Source organism: Oncorhynchus nerka, linkage group LG4 (assembly GCF_034236695.1).
Source record: "Oncorhynchus nerka isolate Pitt River linkage group LG4, Oner_Uvic_2.0, whole genome shotgun sequence".
NCBI classification, from domain to species: Eukaryota; Metazoa; Chordata; class Actinopteri; order Salmoniformes; family Salmonidae; genus Oncorhynchus; species Oncorhynchus nerka.
The window spans coordinates 41215023-41232343 of NC_088399.1; the positions used below are offsets into that span (position 1 = coordinate 41215023).

Here is a 17321-nt window from a genome sequence, read left to right on the forward strand (position 1 = left end):
ATTCCACTCTGCGTTTTAACCAGTTTCTTAGGTAGGCTGGCAACCTGCGTGATCAAGGAAGCCACCTCAAGCCTATAATCCCCGGCAAGCAAACAAACGCCGCATTGGAACTCTGAGTGATCCGGTTTGTCCTGAAGCAAAGCGTAGTAGACACAGCTCCTACAGCACTGGAACACTACAATTATTTCTCCAGACAAAGAGGGCTCCATTGCAAAACTCATCTGGCACTAACTCCGTTAGCTTGGTGGCAAGCAGCTTAGCTGCTCTGTCAAGCAGGCTTCAACCTGTCTGCTAAGCAGAATTCTGGGACAAGAAATAGCGGTCCTAGCTGTTAAAAGCTAACCACGTCACGGAATCCACGCAAAAACAAGTTTGGTATTTATATTTAACGAATATTAGTTATGTTTGAATCAAAAATAACAAACCGAGTGTTTCCAGCATACAGTGTTCAGCTGCGCACTCTGATGACATCACAAGGTTGGTTTGACATTCTCACACTCATTGACGCAGCAAACTAAGTGACCTTGACTTGTTTGTATGAGGTGAGGCTGTTTCCTCATCCATCTTCATTGTAGAGACACAGTTTAGTTTAACTAATGGTCATAGGTGGAGTGAAGCGTCAGTAGTGGGACACCTGTATGACAGCCTACCTTAGTCCTATTCTCTATCTCATAGATGGAGAGTTGCATGGGAATGTTAAAGCTGTGCAGAATGTTGCCTCCAAACACCAGCGTGTCCTCAGGGGTGTAGACTGCATGAATCCAGCCTGAAACAGGACAGCCAGCCAAACATCATGAGAACCGGCTGACCCACTCAAAACAGATAGCATGCCCAAACATGTCCTCAAACACATGCTTGAATAAAGCAGAGCATGTAATGTATGGTTTGCTACAATAATATTAACGTCAATATGATAGGAATACATCAAAATTAAATGCTAGGCAGTTCACCAGAGGGGATGAAGAAGGTGTAGCCCTGTTTCAGCTCCACCCTCTGGCAGCCATCTGCACGGTCTCCCAGGAAGATGTCACTCTGCTTGCCTGACAGAACCCAGTCCTCATACAGGGCAAGGTTATGAGGCGTTGGAGGCACCAGCCAGAACACCTGGGGACAGGACAGGGTATGAAAAGTTGTGAATGTAGCTTTGGTAGTCATCTAAAACAAGGGTGATATTTCTATGTTAACAGCACTCAATGTTACATCTTATACTAGAGAAGCCAGGACATTTCCTAGATTTGACTATCCTACCGCAAAATGTATCTTCTTCTAGCTTGAAATGTGCACGTTTATATAATGAGATCCCTCAACGGACTACCTAGCAACAGTCCTGTGATTTCTGCAGCCGTCGCTGAGAAAAACAGGGGGCAGGTTCGTTTGTAGCGCCTCTGCAGAAATCTGATACATTTACAGTACCGGCATTGGGGGAGGGTACATCAGAGCCTCAGGTGGATGCACTGCTGTTATCCACATACTGTTAAAGAAAAATGAATACAAATAATAATACAAATAAATGAACTTACCTTCCCTCCCTTGAAAACGTGATACCACACAGACGTGCCCCCGAAATCAATGTGGAAGTCAGTATAGCAGCCCTTCACGCTCATCAAACAGTACCTACAGAGGAGGGATGAGAGGGATGGATGATGAGACCCTGCATCTGCATAGTTATGATGAACCTGAGGGATCAGACCGTGGGTTAGATACTGAGCTGAATGAACATCATGAACAGAAATGGGTAAATAAAACATGTGCAGTATGGTCACCAACTTTGTCAAAGAAGCGCTCAGTGAGCAAACTTTTGTTCACTGTTCTTACCCCAGAAACTATCCAGAAAGTGTAGCATTGCAACATTCCAGTACATGGAATGGAGCTTGAGTATGGAAGCTATTTGGCCGAAAATGTCTATTTATTCCTTCAAAACAAGCAGTTCAACCAATTTGGAACAGCCCCAATACCTGGTTGAAATCTTCTACATCTACCAATACTCTATTCCGACCAGCATCAAAAAAATCAATAACCACAAATGTGTGGACACACACACACAATACCCCATAATGTCAAAGTGGAATGTTATTTGCAGTTTTTACTAATTAATTAAGAAAGATAAGATGAAATGTCTTGAGTCCATAAGTATTCAACTCCTTTCTTATGGTAAGCCTAAAGTTCAAGAGTAAATATGTTGCTTAGCAAGTAATATAAGTTGCATGGACAATTATCTGTAAGGTCCCTCAGTCGAGCAGTACATTTCAAACACAGATTCAACCACAAAGACCAGAGAAGGGCCCTCGCAAAGAAGGGCACCTATTGGTAGATCGTTTTTAAATTTTTTAAAGCAGATGTTGAATATCCCTTTGAGTCTGATGAAGTTATTAATTATACTTTGGATGGTGTATCAATACTAGAGGTCGACCGATTAATTAGGGCCGATTTCAAGTTTTCATAACAATCGTTAATCGCCATTTTTGGACACCGATCACAGCCGATTACATTGCACTCCACGAGGAGACTGCGTGGCAAGCTGACTAACTGTTATGCGAGTGCAGCAAGGAGCCAAGGTAAGGTGCTAGCTAGCATTAAACATACCTTATAAAAACAATCAATCTTCACATAATTACTAGTTAACTACACATGGTTGATGATATTACTAGTTTATTTAGCTTGTCGTGGGTTGCATATAATCGATGCGGTGCCTGTTAATTTATCATTGAATCATAGCCTACTTCACCAAATGGTTATTTAACAAGTGCATTCGTGAAAAGAAACACTGTCGTTGCACCAATGTGTACCGAACCATAAACATCAACGCCTTTACCTGCATATTTAGTTAATATTACCTGCTAACATGAATTTCTTTTAACTAGGGAAATTGTGTCACTTCTCTTGCGTTCCGTGCAACAGTCAGGCTATATGCAGCAGTTTGGGCCGCCTGGCTCGTTGCGAACTGTGTGAAGACCAACTTAGCCAAGCGGGGGATGACTTAATAACAGCGCATTTGCAAAAAAAGCACAATCGTTGCACGAATGTACCTAACCATAAACATCAATGCCTTTCTTAAAATCAATACACACGAGGTATATTTTTTTAAACCTGGGATATATAATGGGATATAATGTCTAGATGCTTTTTATAGTGGAGATCAAGTTTATAAATTGCCTGGCTGGGTTGATGACAGTGAATTGCGCAGTGAGATGGATCAGAGTAAATATGCATTTCAACGTCATAGCTTTAGCCGGTGGTAACTTGTTGAATAGACACCAGTTGGAATGCTTTTTTAAACAATCAGTGTCCAGGATTAGACCACCTTTTGTATAACTAAACACAAATATCACCTACACTCAACGGAACATGTAGAGACGCATAATACTGTATGGCTTACATACTTCACATTCACTCTCTTTATATTATGAATACCATACTTGCAAACAAAGACAAATCATTTTCAAAGAAGCACATATAGGCCTCCTACACATTCACAGATAGTTAACATCTTCACCCACGTCTGTTGCAATTATCATAAACTGAGGGCCCATCTGCTGAACCTGTGAGACACAACATAATCACACACATAGATCCCCATCCTATTGGCTGCACAGCAGTTTCCCCTATGGACAGAGAGTGACCAGACCCTGGGCTAAGAGCCCAACATCCCACTACAAACACCACTCACAATCAATCTCAGCACCCCATAAGCGTCTCCATTAAAGAGGGGGTAAATAAATCGAAGTCAAATTACATGGTAGAGTACTCCCGACATCTCTAAACCCCAGCAGCTTTTCCCAATGAAAGACAGAGACGTACCCGATAGCTATTCCTCTCTCTCTGAGCCGGGTTCGCTCAGGACCAGCCCCCCCCCCTGCGCGCTTTTCACCGACCGGACAGGAGAGAACTGCTATAGCTTTTATTTCTGGCTTTTATTTCCCTGCCTCTCCATCGGCGGAGGGCTCCATTTAGTAAAGAGAGAGAGTGAGAAACTGGGAGGAGAGAGAATATTATAGTGAAAGAGAGAGAGCAAGATAGAGTGTGTGAGAGAGGGGAAGAATGAGGATGAAAGGGAGGGCACAATTGGCTCTGGAGTGCGGGTTATGCCCTAATGCTGGCAACTGATTGGCTGAGGAGGATCCAGTCACTTCTGCACCCTGTGAAGAACCGCCCTCCACCATGAAAGAGCCCCGCTGCCTAGCAACCATCTAGAGCCATAAGAGGAAGTGAACAACAGCAGTGCGCAGCGGGCAGAGGGACTTTGGAAAAGGGAGGAGGAGTAGGCTAATATTTCCTCTGAGCAAAGCAGCTTTTAAAAATAAAATTTGCCCTGTGCTTGAGCATTTTCCTGTTAGGTACAATCCACTACGTTTTGCAAACAGGTTAAAACATCCAAATAAACTTTCTGACATTGCATGGCAAATACTATGCAATAACTAAGGACATTTCTAAAATACTTACTTCTGTACTTTGGGGTACTTCATCTCTGAGATGACATTAGTGGCTTCGGTTTGTCTTCGTTTCAGTTTTAGGGGCCACATGTTGTCCACCCAGTCCACTAAATCCACCTATAAGAGAGTTGACAGTTGGCTGGCATTCACTATCAAATTTGCTCTCGTTCATAATGAACAGATGAAATAAAAACTGCCAGCGTCATCTCACCACAGTGGGCCTCTTGATGAGGTTCTCCAGTTTGGTGTGGCTGAACTCTAGGCTGATAACATTGAAGAGTTTGTCCCTCTCTTCCTCAGGCGTCTCATAGTAGCGGACAAACTGGGCCATGCTCATCTCAGAGCCTTTCTGGGTGCTCACATCCATCACATCAACAGCACGACGGCTACCTGCAAACACCAACACAGCAGTCTTACGGTAAACCTGGGTACAACTGTACAATTTGTATGCGCTTTGTTCATAACCTTTACCAACAGGTGGAGTTGCTGAACCACAGCACACATACATTATGTACCATAATAAAAAAAGTACACCCTGTCCTGAACACTTTCATCATCTGACATGAGCAGGGCTAGCCTACGCCGGGCAAATAATCGAATGTATGTAGCTGTCCTTGTCTAATGATGTTCTGTATTATGTCATTCTGTATTTATGTTTCATGTTTTGTGTGGACCACAGGAGGAATAGCTCCTGCAACAGCTAATGGGAATCCTAATAAAATACCAAATATGCGTGCACTAAGTTGAAAATGTAGGCGCTTACAAAGAAATGTAGGGGCACAATTAAAAATCTTTGAGGTAGTAAAGCTAGAATGCTACATTTGTCTGGGCACTGGTAGTCCTTAATTAAAATTCTAGGTCGCACAGAAAAATATTTAAGCGCTTATGCGAGTAAAATCGTCGCACTGAAGAACCCTGCCGAGATCTAATAAGTGGTAATTTAGCCTAAGTAAAAAGTGCCATTTAACTGATGTCAGTCTGATTAAAATATAGAATCTATATGACTAGGCCTATATCTATTTTGTCTGTAATGCAAATGTGTAGAAATTGTCTTGGTACAGTGAGTCATCTCATTTTTGCATTATAGGCTTATAGAAGTTTACATCAACACCCACATACTTTTTTGACATAACACCTTTTCCAGTAGCATGCTTTTCATTCATCAAGAAATGCAGGGTATTGTGGAGTACATCAGCACTGCTGACTAAGATAAGAATTGATGGAGGGAAAGGAAGCATTTAGCAACTTCTTTTGCCTGCGATTTAAAAACAGATAGACTTACCAACCAAACCTTTAATCTCGCTGACGGTGAACTCCGGGTCTGGCATTCTGTTTTTGTTTTTTTAAAGAATATAGTCAAGATAAGCATATTAACGTCAAACCATTCCATAAAGCCCAATATTTAACCAAGGCAGAAAAAGAGCATGTAATAGGATAAACATGATCAAATCAAATTGTATTTGTCACGAATACAACAGGTGTAGACCTTACTGTGAAATGCTTACTGACAAGCCCTTAACCAACAACGCAGAAAATATTTACTAAATAAACTAAAGTAAAAAGTAACTGTAAGAGTCAATGTGCGGAGGTCCAGGTTAGTCAAGTTATTTTGTACATGTAGATAGGGGTAAAGTGACTATATAGATAATAAACAGTGAGTAGCAGTAGTGTAAAAACAAATTGATTGTATTGGTCACAGGTCATCATATTTGACTCATGTCTCACCTGATTCCCAGTCCATCTTTGGCTTTGAAAATAAGAGGGGTCTGAAGTGCCTCTCTCTGAACATACTCATAAGTGAAATCTGAGAAGAAGAAAGTGGAAGTAGTCAGTGGGCCATAACTTCTGCATATATATTCAGGTAGAGCAATGTGTGATGTGTGTGTATGTCATGGATGTGTGAGGACATCCTGCACAAAAAATGAATTAACCAACAGGAACTTTTCCCTTATCATGTGTGAATCCATAAAAGGGTAGAAATTGTACATGTCCAGTCAGTTATGAGTCTGCTTGGGGGACTGTGAGTGTGTGGTAATATTTTATGAATGAAACAGATGTGTACCTTTGCCATCCATCAACTGAACGAAATGTGTGTTGTATGAGTCACTAACAAGTTTCTCCTCCAAATTGAAACCCCTGACATTTGCAATTTCTTCAACGTCAGAGAAGTCCTCGTTTTCGTCATACATTGTCCGGCAGATGGAGCGCTAGAGGAATGAAAATAACTGTTATAAAAGTATATATCAATATCAATATATTAATTTATCACATCTCACTAACCGTGTTTTTAAAAATTGCATATAATGAATATGTATGCATGGCTTGGAATAAGAGCTGTCGTTTCAAATGAGAAAAGAGTAGGCCAGTCAGTGCATTGTTGTGTAGGCTCGAAATAATTCACAATAAAACAGTGGTGCACGTGCACATGGCTAGGCTAAACCTCTGAATGTGTGGTTGTAGATGGGCCTTCTGCTGCAAACACCTTTACAGATGATTAGACAATGTTCGTTAATAACATCAATCGCTGATATCATGTCCCGGATCAACATTGACATAACGTGCTAAAATAGATGCAAAACAATAACAACAACGTTGGAACTGCTGCACTTGCCACAACGTTGCGCTGAGTGGGCTTGTGAATAATGTAATGTAGCCAACTACCTAGCTATATAATTTACCAAACAAGTCAAATGTAAGCAACTACATAAAGTTGAACTTTGTCAACATTTTAACATGGCACTTCTTCTGACTAATGATGATCACTGTAACGCTAGCTAGCTATTGATGATAGCTCAGCTAACGCGTACACAGTAGTCAAACAAGGCTAGCTATAATAGGGTAATGCTACACACCAGTTTGCGTCCAGATTCTGCACTCGCTTCCATGATCTGAGCCCTTGCCTAGTATATCCGTTTAAACCTTAATTTAAAAAAACAAATCATCACATTGAAAGTAATTATCACTTTACGTTTCGACACAAAACTAAGTGGGAACCATATTTGTTGTGTTCTGGATTACGTCACCGATTGAATCAAAACATTGTTGGACAACGTCATCCGTAGTGGCTGATTTCCAACACTACTTATTCATGTCAACCCAAATAGTTGTGAACGTTTATAAAAAACACTACAATTTCTTTCTGCGACCATTCCACACTGTCCGTCACAGATCTGCAATTTCATGAACGGCATGGCATTCATGCGCGATATCCGCAGCGGAGACATTGAATTATTTAGACAATCTATTATAACAATTTGTTAGTGTGTAACTACAACGTGTGACACGTATGGCTTCGTTATAATCACCCGCTACCATTCAAATCATTTGCAATTGGCTTGGTGCGCATTCTCCAGTATATGTTTCAGATTAGCAAACTAAACTCAACCCCACATGGTGAAGGAAGTTTCTGATGAACTGCAACAGAGCTGAGCAGGGACATACTCACTAGAACGATCCGGCTGCAAAACGTTTCTTAAACAGAACGAAACCGGGAGGAACCTACCTTAATTTGTCTAATATAAACTCATTTTTCTTCAATTTTCTTCTTAAAGTGGTAAACGATTTTCGTTCAAAAATCGTTGTACCTGTTTGTCCTCTGTATTGCCTTTATTTGTTTACTGAAATCCAAACTTTTTAACAAAACATTCAAATATAACCACCGACCGTTGACTAATTTTCTGTTGCTCTAAAATGACTTAATGCACATTACTTAACGTAATCTGCGATTGAATTAGCGTATTCTTCCTGATATGCCATTTTGGAGACAGAAACGAGGAAACCGAGGTTGTATTTGACGAACGTTCTGTTAAAAAGTATGGATTTGAGCAAACAAATAAAGGGACATAACTACAGAGGTTAAACATTGGTACAGGGTAAGATTTCAACTATTTACATGTTTAGAAGTATTGAATTTGGGCGAATCGATGTAGTCGGGGCTAAATTTCACAAGAAATCATCTTCTATGGTATTATGGCGGTCCGTAAACGACGTTTGTGGTGTCTGCCGCCACCTACTGGATGGGGTGAAAATGTATCACTTTAACGCAAAGTAGTAGGGAGAAGGGAAGGGTGAAACAATATTTCTTATATTCAAAAGTACCCCCCAGCATCCGCTGCAGCTGCCTACAACCCTAAATTGTTTCACTTTTATCTCGTCTTAATAGATGGTCCGAGATGCCCTGACTAGTAGACCTGGTGGGCAAGACGTATTAGAAGAGTACCAGACAACCAAAACATTAGACCACAGAACCAGGAGAGATGATTGCCATCTTAGTCAGCCACATCCAGGCTTTATCACATCCGGCCGTTATTGGGAGTCCCATAGGGTGGCGCACAATTGGCCCAGTGTTGTCCGGGTTTGACCGGAGTATGCCATCATTGTAAATAAGAATTTGTTCTTAACTGACTTGCCGAGTTAAATAAAGGTCCAATAAAAAATCTAAAACATTTAATGAAAGAGATGCGTTGGTAAGCTTCTCATTAGCCAATCTGGACACAAACACTGGATCAAAACAATCAAACTATACATTGATGCTTTTTGGCCTCATTATGAAACTAGAAAGATACAGTACCTTCATCAACAAAACATATTTGGCATGTGTATGCTTTAATATGTTGACACATGTTCTGTGGACTGAAAGGGGCATCAAACAGTCACAGAATCAAGTCTAAAAATAACAATTTCACGACCATGTTGGTCACCTTTTCCCACATCTAAGGAACACTTGTTCCTGACACAATTCAGATATCCTTTGCCTATCAGCTGAAGACGGTGTCAAGGAACACCTCACTTCGACCCATCAAGAAGAGTATTTCACCCCAGTCGGGAGGCACAACCCATAGGAGGAAGACTGTCCTGGACCACCAGCTTGTTGGTGATGCTTGCAAGGAGGCTATTTATTTACAACAAATATATATATATATATATTTCACCTTTATTTAACCAGGTAGGCTTCTTTTTGGGGGTTGTCTCTTCATTGTCTTAACATGTGGAGAGTGACTTAGAAAGACCCTTTGTGTGTTGCAGCATTGTAGTTCATCTTGATGGGAGCCATGGTCGACAGACATACCTCCTTGCCGTCGGAAGAAGACAGAGCAAGATTGACAACTACTACATCATTGTGGACAAGAGGCTTGTTCCCTGCCAGGCAACTAGTGGTCTGTGTGCGTTTGATGAAAGACCACTTTGTCTTTAACCTGACGTATGACGATGCTCTTGTCAACTTCTACACATTTGTGCAGACAACCATCGACAACATTGATATAGACAAAACAAGAGAGGCCCCTAGCATGATAGAGTTGAGGAAAAAAACTTCTTAACTAGATAAATGTAGGTTACGGTGCTTTTGCTGTCAAGTGTTGCACAGAAACAGCCAGTCATTGATATCTCATTTGAGAATTAAGCACAGTTTCTATCCCTCCACCAAGTTTAGATTGGTCGGTGCTCAAGATAATTGTAGATGGCCGTTTTCAACGTACTCCGGTTTCAGAAAACATTTGAATAGTATTCATAAGGATATTGGTAAAGTAGTTGATGCATTAATCTTAAAAGTGCCCTCTCATGTTGCTGATTCTCCAGTCCAGTCAGAAGCTCCACAAATGGGTGGCAACATTGGTGTCCCACACGATAACACTCAGTGATTGTTTTGAGAAGAATGGACAGTCTTGCTAAAGATATGTGTGCCTCCTTCATTGCCATGTTGCAAGCTAGCAGTGTTGCAAATAGTGTTGTGTCAACAGTAGTTTGTGATTTAGAAGAGCTTACTACTGGGCTGCACTCCCAAATTGAACAAGATGTTCTGTCCATTATGCCTATGGATAACCCCTCTACATCTGCTGTAAAGGATAGTTTGGAGAACTTTGAAAACCCATTTGTCAGTTTTAACACAGAAACCAAGAGATGTTGTGGAGTCAGTAGAAGTAGTGTTGAGAGTTAGATATGACAGCAGGCAAAATAAACAAACAGGCATGTATGATCAAGTCCCAGTGAAAGATACATTTGTATTCCTACACTGGAAATATTGACGTTCATGTGTCGACAATTCTGAAATCTGTAAGTTATTGGAAAATGCACCTAGGGATAGATCTGTGGAAGACACATATGAAGACTTTTGTGTTGGAAGTTTCTTTGAGACTCATCCCTTGTTCTCAAAACCTAGAAATGCTTTACAGATCCAATTGTACTATGATGACTTTGAAGCTGCCAACCTGCTTGGATCCAAGCGTGGTGTTTACCAGATAGGCACCATTTATTTTGTCCTCAGGAATCCCCACCAAGTTTAACTCTGCTGTGATGAATATTAATTTATTTTAATTATTTCATTATCAAGATCTAAAAGAAATATGTATTTTATGCCATTCTAGAGCCCTTGGTTAATGATGTTAAATGGTGGTGTAAATTGGTGTAAATTACTTTCAACTGATAGAGTTTATGGCACTATCTGCCAAATAACTGGAGACAATTTGGGGGTGCATGCAGTCCTTGGTTTCAGAGTCCTTCAGTGGTCATTACTTTTGCCGGTTCTGTTTGATAGAAAAGTCGAATGCTCAGACGGTTTACAGTGAGGATGACCTTTGTGTGGTAAATATCAATTTGAAATGCATTTGAATCCGTTGCAGTCAGACCCACAGCTCCCGTCTGTGAATGGTGTAAAGAAATTATAAACTGAACAGTTTGCAGCACTTACATGTTTGTAATCATTGTTCTGTGGACATAATGCATGACATTCTTGTAAGGGTGCCTCAGTTTGAGTTAAAATTGTTGTTTGAATACATCTCTGAAAATTTTCTTTAGAAACGTGCACTTCTCTCTAGAATCTACTCATTTGACTATGGGTACTTGGAACGCAAAAACCATCCAACTAAAGTCAACCTAGAGAACAGTGGAACTGGCATAGCACTTAATTATTTTCAAACTGTCTTGTGAGAAACGTTCCCTTGATTTTGGGGGATGTTTTTCCACCAGAAAATGAGAACTGGAATTTGCTGCTCATCTTACTGCAATAATCCATTTTTTTCTTAGCCAGGGCATGACTGTATCTGAAGCATTTGATAACTGAACATCACACACTTTTCAAACAGTTGTTCCTACATAACTTTAATACCCACACATCACTTTATGAAAACACCCAGCATGCATAATACAAATCAGTCCTTTATTACATATGAGGTTTGAGGCAAAGCACAAACTCTTTAGAACACCCTCAAAAACTTCAAGAACATTACTAAGTCCCTTACCAAAAAACACCAATTTCCTATAGGTCATCACTGGGAGACATCACCATTGCGACATACGGAGTATGGACCGATGAAAGCATTTTCCCTGAGTGATTTTACTGCTGGTGAGGAGTTTGCAGCGTCAGTTCAGGTCACTATGCAGAAAGCCATTTACTCTACCAGCTGGGTTAAGATGGATGGCATGGAGTACAGAGAGGAACTGTTAGTTTGCATTAAGATGGAGCATGAAATGCCAGTCTTGTGTAAAAATAACTAAGATCATTGTTGTTGACAATATTGTATACTTATTGCTGGACAAGTTCCATTCGGATAATTTCAGTGAACATTACCATGCATTCACTGTGTTTGATGGTGTTGATGACAAAATTGTCAAAGTTGATGTATAAGCCTTTTGTCTTCAAAGTGCTGATGAGCGCATTTATGTTCCTTTGTTTGACATAATTGAGTAATAGTCAGATTATTGGCAAATTTGTCAAGAAAATTGCATACCTAGTCTTAGGAGAACTTCCTCGTGTTAAATAGCAACTCTGCAAATACTCTTGCTCTCATATAGTACATGTACTGATGTGCCTGTGATGCACTGTTTTCACTGTGATGCGCCTGTGATGCACTGTTTTCACTGTGATGCGCCTGTGATGCACTGTTTTCACTGTGATGCGCCTGTGATGCACTGATTTCACTGTGATGCACTGTTTTAACTGTGATGCGCCTGTGATGCACTGTTTTCACTGTGATGCACTGTTTTCACTGTGATGCACTGTTTTCCTGTGATGCACTGTTTTCACTGTGATGCACTGTTTTCACTGTGATGCGCCTGTGATGCACTGTTTTCACTGTGATGCACTGTTTTCACTGTGATGCGCCTGTGATGCACTGTTTTCACTGTGATGCGCCTGTGATGCACTGTTTTCACTGTGATGCACTGTTTTCACTGTGATGCGCTGTTTTCACTGTGATGCACTGTTTTCACTGTGATGCACTGTTTTCACTGTGATGCACTGTTTTCACTGTGATGCACTGTTTTCACTGTGATGCACTGTTTTCCATTATTTTACTTTTAGATTTCTGTGTATTGATGTGAATTATTAGATATTACTGCACTGTTGCAGCTAGGAACACAAACATTTCGCTACACCCGCAGTAACATCTGATAAATATGTGTATGTGACCAATAACATTTGATATGAATTGAAGAGGGTATTCCATAAGTGCAGACAATGGATATCAAAGATCTGGAAAGATCCTGTATGGAGGAATAGTCTAAGATCGCTCCTAATGTGTTCTCCAATGTCCTAAAACACTTTATAAAAAGGCTGTGCTGTTATCCTTGAAAGTGGAGGGTACTGGAGTAGGTGACTATCTACAGAAGGGTTTGGTTTGGAACTGGGCATATCTTATATTACCCAAGTCAAGTGCACTGGGTGTGTGACTTTGTAATAGGCGATATATTATATTGATGTTAACATTATTTTGGGACGGGCACGTATACTCTCACTGCACTTTGGGGATGTGTTATGCACTATATACACTTTATGTAGTTGCATGACTAATATGTGGTGTGTACATCAATATGACACATATAATTAAATAATTTGACATTATAATTCAAGTTTAATTTTGGAATTGGTCTCGATGTAATCAAGATTTCACTTCAAACTATTGCACACACAAAGTTCTTACGTTATTTTGAATAAAAGCATGAACATCAAACTGGTTTCATTCGGTGAAGGGAAGTGTGAGCTGAGACGGTGACAGTAGTTTTAAGTTTAATCAACATCTTTAATCATCCAGTTCAATTGCAACAGTGGACACATTTAATTAGAACACCTCAAAGTACACTATAATTGTCACGTCTGTCGTTTGAATGAGGAGACCAAGGTGCAGCGTGGTAGGCGAACATCTTACTTTTATTAAATGACACCCAAAAAAAACGAACGTAAAGCTATATGCAGTGCAGAAAGCAACTACACACAAACAAGATCCCACAAACTAAGGTGGGAAAAAGGCTGCCTGAGTATGATCCCCAATCAGAGACAATGATAGACAGCTGCCTCTGATTGGGAACCATACCAGGCCATCATAGAAAATACAACAGATTGCCCACCCTAGTCACACCCTGACCCAAGTCAAATAGAGAATAAAAAGGCTCTCTAAGGTCAGGGCGTCACAATAATAAGACAAAACAAGTATTTCCCCCATTTTAGAGCTGGCATAATATGGGCATGTTATGCTTTGCAATGTTGATGACAATGGACTATTTATCTACTAGTAGCACACACCACAAAACATATTTAAACTGGCATAAAATAGACATGTTATGATCTACTAGTCAACACCTCAAAGTTCACTGTAATATAGAATAACCAATTATTTTACCTCATGTTTTAAACTGGCATGATATGGCCATCGTATGGTATGCAATGGTCATCACACTGGATTAATGATCTACTTGTGGCACACGTAAAAAAAAATATATACCAGCCATTTTGAAAGTGTTTTTTTTATTACATTGGGATCATCAAAGTTCACTGTAATATAACAACTTAAACAAATGATAAAGAATGTGGGGGACCAAGTAAATGTGTATTTATTTATTCATTTTTATTTATTTATTTTACACTTTTTTAATGACATACAAAGAGAAAAATATCAAGCACACTTAGATATTGCTGTGTGTGTGTGTGTGTATATGTCTATAGTGTTTATCATGACTTATGACTATGGGTGTGTTCTTAAATTCTATCTGAAGTGCCAGAGAACGCTCAGAGTGCGCTCAGGGTGTTCGTAAATTCCGAACATTGTCGGATTGTCCTTTGGTAAATTCAGAGTGTTTCGCACTCGGAGCATTCAGAGCGTATACTGGACACTCTAGATGAGGAGTAGGGTTGATCCGAGCGTTCTAACCTCACAATGGCAGTCAAGCAACCATGCTAACAGGCTAATGTTGGCTAGCTTGCTAGCTACTTCCAGACGCAAATGAGAGAACAGTAGAAAGTCTAAACAGTATATTTGACCTCTGAGCTTCCCTATCAAATAAAAAAAATATTCAATCAGAGAACCTAAAAAAAGAACAATGACAAATGGTTTGATGAAGGAAGCCAAAACCGAAGAAAGAAATTGAGAAGCCTATCCAGCCAAAAACATAAAGACCCAGGAAACCTGAGTCTACGCCTTCACTATGGTGAATCACTAAAACAATACATGAATACACTACGGAAAAAGAAGGAGCATCATGTCAGAAATTAGCTTAATGTATGTAATTGAAGAATCGATAGACTTTTAAAAAATTATTATTATTTTACCTTTTTTTAACCAGATAGGCCAGTTGAGAACAAGTTCTCATTTACAACTGCTACCTGGCGAAGATAAAGCAAAGCAGTGCGACAAAAACAACAACACAGAGTTACACAAACAAACGTACAGTCAATAACACAATAGAATAATCTATATACAGTGTGTGCAAATGTAGAAGATTAGGGAGGTAAGGCAATAAATAGGCCCTAGAGGCGAAATAATTACAATTTAGCATTAACACTGGAATGATAGATGTGCAGATGATGATGTGCACGTAGAGATACTGTGGTGCAAAAGAGCAAAAAGATAAATAACATATGGGGATGAGGTAGTTGGATGTGCTATTTACAGATCAACTGTGTACAGGTACAGTGATCGGTAAGCTGCTCTGACAGCTGATGCTAAAAATTAGAGAGGGAGATATGTCTCCAGCTTCAGTGATTTTTGCAGTTCGTTCCAATCATTGGCAGCAGAGAACTGGAAAGAAAGGCGGCCAAAGGGGCTGTTGGCTTTGGGGATGACCAGTGAAATATACCTGCTGGAGCGCGTGCTACGGGTGGGTATTGCTATGGTGACCAGTGAACTGAGATAAGGCGGGGCTTTACCTAGCAAAGACTTATAGATGACCTGGAGCCAGTGGGTTTGGCGACGACTATGTAGTGAGGGCCATCCAACGAGAGCATACAGATCGCAGTGGTGGGTAGTATATGGGGCTTTGGTGACAAAATGGATGGCACTGTGATAGACTACATCCAGTTTGCTGAGTAGAGTGTTGGAGGCTATTTTGTAAATGACATCGCCACAGTCAAGGATCAGTAGGATAGTTCGTTTTATGACGGTATGTTTGGCAGCATGAGTGAAGGAGGCTTTGTTGCGAAATAGGAAGTCAATTCTATATTTAAATTTGGATTGGAGATTATTCTGCCCTGGAGTTGCGTTCCCATGCAAAACTAGACAGATAGCTAACAACTAAGTCTTCAATAAACTCCCAAGGCGTGACTTTTCTTGAATGAATATATTGAAAACGTTTATGTTGTGAAACTGCAAAATACAGAAAAGAATATACTTTAGTGTTCAATTCACACCGACATACTGTAGCTGTACATTAAACATTTGAAGTTGCATAAATACAAAGCACGCGCTAAGGTACCATGCATCTGGCATGATGCCAAACCATATAGCTAATTGTTAACCATATGGTAATTGCTCCTTTCATTACTCTAATAATGTATAACCATCTATGTAGAATAACAAAGCATATTACACTAGAAACAGTAACAAAACTACAGTATTGTATATTTTACAATTCGTTTGCATGAGCAAAGTAATACAGCTAACGACATACACAAAAGGCATTGCAATTTGTGAGTAAATGCAACCAACATTGATATGTAAGAAACTCTATCAATAACAAGATTATCATCATTAGCTAAATGCTTGAATCGAACTTACAAACAAATATTTTTCCAAGGCTGAAGCGTGACAAGAAATAACTACATTGAAAGACCTGCACCGTAGCGTTGTTTGTAGCTGCTTCTATGCGTGCAAAACAAATTCTGAACTTCCCGTTTGCGTTGTCTTTCTAAGTACCAGAAAGCGCCACTAGGGGGCAAATAACACCATTGAACACAATGAAAATCCAATTTAACCATTGTAATAAAATAATCTGTTACCTTCTAACAGGATGGCAGCACAGAGATGCTTAATGTGAGTCTGGAAGGAGAGTTTACAGTCTAACCAGACACCTAGGTATTTGTAGTTGTCCACATATTCTAAGTCAGAACCGTCCAGAGTAGTGATGCTGGTGGGTGCGGGCAGCATTTAGTTTTACTAGCATTTAAAAGCAGAAGACTCTAACTACTTTGGGAAAATTGGAACACACTAAATCAAATCAAATCAAATGTATTTATATAGCCCTTCGTACATCAGCTGATATCTCAAAGTGCTGTACAGAAACCCAGCCTAAAACCCCAAACAGCAAGCAATGCAGGTGTAAAAGCACGGTGGCTAGGAAAAACTCCCTAGAAAGGCCAAAACCTAGGAAGAAACCTAGAGAGGAACCAGGCTATGTGGGGTGGCCAGTCCTCTTCTGGCTGTGCCGGGTAGAGATTATAACAGAACATGGCCAAGATGTTCAAATGTTCATAAATGACCAGCATGGTCGAATAATAATAAGGCAGAACAGTTGAAACTGGAGCAGCAGCACAGTCAGGTGGACTGGGGACAGCAAGGAGTCATCATGTCAGGTAGTCCTGGGGCACGGTCCTAGGGCTCAGGTCAGTTGAAACTGGAGCAGCAGCATGGCCAGGTGGACTGGGGACAGCAAGGAGTCATCATGTCAGGTAGTCCTGGGACATGGTCC

General features: G+C 40.3%; 1 protein-coding gene across 8 annotated transcripts in view; it reads right to left on the reverse strand.

Annotated features, from left to right (window-relative positions):
* Window positions 1-8386, reverse strand: part of LOC115124675 (lysine-specific demethylase 2B-like) — a 49055-nt gene extending 40669 nt beyond the window's left edge. For 6 of the 8 annotated variants that reach the window (XM_029654150.2, XM_065017535.1, XM_065017534.1 and 3 more), the window contains exons 1-9: window positions 7283-7459; window positions 6493-6637; window positions 6156-6234; window positions 5713-5759; window positions 4642-4820; window positions 4441-4547; window positions 1521-1614; window positions 951-1104; window positions 651-766 (exon numbers count right to left, since the gene is read on the reverse strand). In XM_029654150.2, coding sequence (XP_029510010.1) covers window positions 651-766; window positions 951-1104; window positions 1521-1614; window positions 4441-4547; window positions 4642-4820; window positions 5713-5759; window positions 6156-6234; window positions 6493-6637; window positions 7283-7315 — 954 coding nt within the window. In that variant the 5' untranslated portion in view covers window positions 7316-7459. Of the gene's footprint in view, window positions 1-650; window positions 767-950; window positions 1105-1520; window positions 1615-3798; window positions 3887-4440; window positions 4548-4641; window positions 4821-5712; window positions 5760-6155; window positions 6235-6492; window positions 6638-7282; window positions 7460-7932 lie in introns of those variants that run through there. The other 2 variants (XM_065017536.1, XM_065017537.1) reach the window with 2 other exon arrangements.
* Between the last annotated feature and the right edge of the window lie 8935 nt (window positions 8387-17321).